Here is a 2046-nt window from a genome sequence, read left to right on the forward strand (position 1 = left end):
ATCATCATCATGCATCATCATCATCATTATTATTATTATTATTATTATTATTATTGGTGGTGGTGGTAAAGCGCTTTGAGCATATTTAGTGGATATTGCGCTATAGAAAAGCTCTTTTTTTTATACAAGTACCTGTATACGAGAGTTTTTGCCAAGATGAGGGTCATTTTAATCAATCAATATTTGAAGGATGAGTTTTATGGCCAAAATTTTAATTAGAGGTTTTTTTGTCAGGCTAAGGCAGTGTAGTAATACTACATAGATACAATGTCAATACTTATAGCAATGTGTGATGTATGTATCTTATCAATAAAATATGAGTTCATCACCTAATGCCATACAAGAGATGCCAGATATGCAGTGTTCACTTCTTTTTGATGAAGATTGTTGATGGGGTCAAGATGCTTGCCAGTTCCAGTTCATAATTAATATTTTCTCCCATGTATCTGTGACAAAATAATATACCCTTTCCACTCAATTCCCCAAGTCCATAATGCGTTTAATTGGAATAATACAGAGTATGATATATTCAATTTTTAAAAAACCATTTAACAAAAGGAAAACAGAGTAACATTTTAAGCTCAGTGTTTGTATTGACGTGTCATAAGCTTTGAGCACATTTAGCGGATATTGCACTAATTAAAAGCTCTCTTTTTTTTTATTTTGAGAATGCAGACTAAGCAAAAGAAGTTACCATCAAAGTGAAGTCTTGGACCTTATCCACATTATCCCATAAAAGGAGCTCCAAACAATCCAACGCTCTTCCAAGAATCAAAGGATTCCTACACATTGAAAAGCTTGCTAGCTTCACAACATCCTTTTTTCTATAAAAAGTTGGAATCATCTGCATTTAATATAAAAAATGTTATGAATTAGATGACAAAAATAACATCAGCAAACATGTGTAAAACAAGATTGAGACTGCATGTGGAGAAATTTTCTCTGGGGGAGGGGGGGGGGGGAGGAGATTTTAAATCTTTTTCAAATAATGTCTTGAAATGCATTAGGCCCATGGAACCAGAATTAATTGTGGTTTCTATGCAGGTAATTAGACAGCAATCTCTTGCTACCCTTCGGATAGAACATTAGCCTATCGTAAAGTAATTCCTACCACTTGACAGACCGAGCAATCATTTTATGTTATTGACAAAAAAAATTGCTGTTGTCAACTCATCATATTATGGAAATAAAAAAACGACAATTCTAATTCCATTACAAATAAAATACTATTAATGAATGCCCTTCGTTTTTGTTCTTTTATTTTTCCAGAAAAATGTCTTGATCGATATCTTCAAAATTTGATCATGTGTGTTTTTGTATGTGTATGTGCGTGTGCGTGTGTGTGTGTGTGTGTGTGTGTGTGTGTGTGTGTGTGAATGCATAAGAGTGAATGAATATGTTTGTGTGCGTGCTCAACTTGAGTTGGATGAACTTTACTTTTTGTAATGAACTCACCTGACGGATGATATACTTCAGTGTAGATGTCACTTCTTTACTGTGCCGACGTCCAAGTTCATCAATCTCCTGCATTGTCTTTTTGAGCGACACAGTATCATTTTTTTCAACTGGTGGAAAAGATATAGAAAAACTACTTTAAACCTTTTAACAGATGAGGACATGTAGGCTTGACTGACTTACTTGATTTAAACCTTTTTGCTTTTGATGTAATTGGACTTTGCAGCAACAGCCATTCCTCTTATTCCTGCTGTGAAGATGTTCAAATTGTTTTTGTCTTTTGCCATTTCTCTGACGTTTGATAACTCTGCCAGTGATGTTAATCTTTTTTCATCATTGAGTACTTATTGTAGGCTTGATGATAACCACTGAAAATGCTAAAAAAAAACTTTACGGGGGGGGGGGGGGGGGGGGCAAGTCCCAAGCCAACAGTAACACTTAAAATGCAGGGCAAAACATGACACCTTCATTTTCCGTCACAGACAACCCTGTTAACGACAAGATACCCACTTTATACCCGAGTCCAATAAGAGAATGTAAGTAAGGAGCCTTCTCCAACAATTCAACTTTGCACTGCCCACAGCTGGACTT

At 35.4% G+C, this 2046-nt stretch overlaps 1 protein-coding gene across 1 annotated transcript in view; it reads right to left on the minus strand.

Moving 5' to 3' along the window:
* Positions 1-1559, minus strand: part of LOC144963769 (uncharacterized) — a 9943-nt gene extending 8384 nt beyond the window's left edge. The window contains exons 1-2 of the mRNA XM_078897712.1: positions 1456-1559; positions 695-844 (exon numbers count right to left, since the gene is read on the minus strand). Of these exons, the coding sequence (XP_078753838.1) occupies positions 695-844; positions 1456-1530 (225 nt within the window). The 5' untranslated portion in view covers positions 1531-1559. The remainder of the gene's footprint in view (positions 1-694; positions 845-1455) is intronic.
* Positions 1560-2046: the final 487 nt, after the last annotated feature.

Source organism: Berghia stephanieae, chromosome 2 (genome assembly GCF_034508935.2).
Source record: "Berghia stephanieae isolate SIO BIC M18660-M18661 chromosome 2, UCSD_Bste_1.3, whole genome shotgun sequence".
Taxonomy (NCBI): domain Eukaryota; kingdom Metazoa; phylum Mollusca; class Gastropoda; order Nudibranchia; family Aeolidiidae; genus Berghia; species Berghia stephanieae.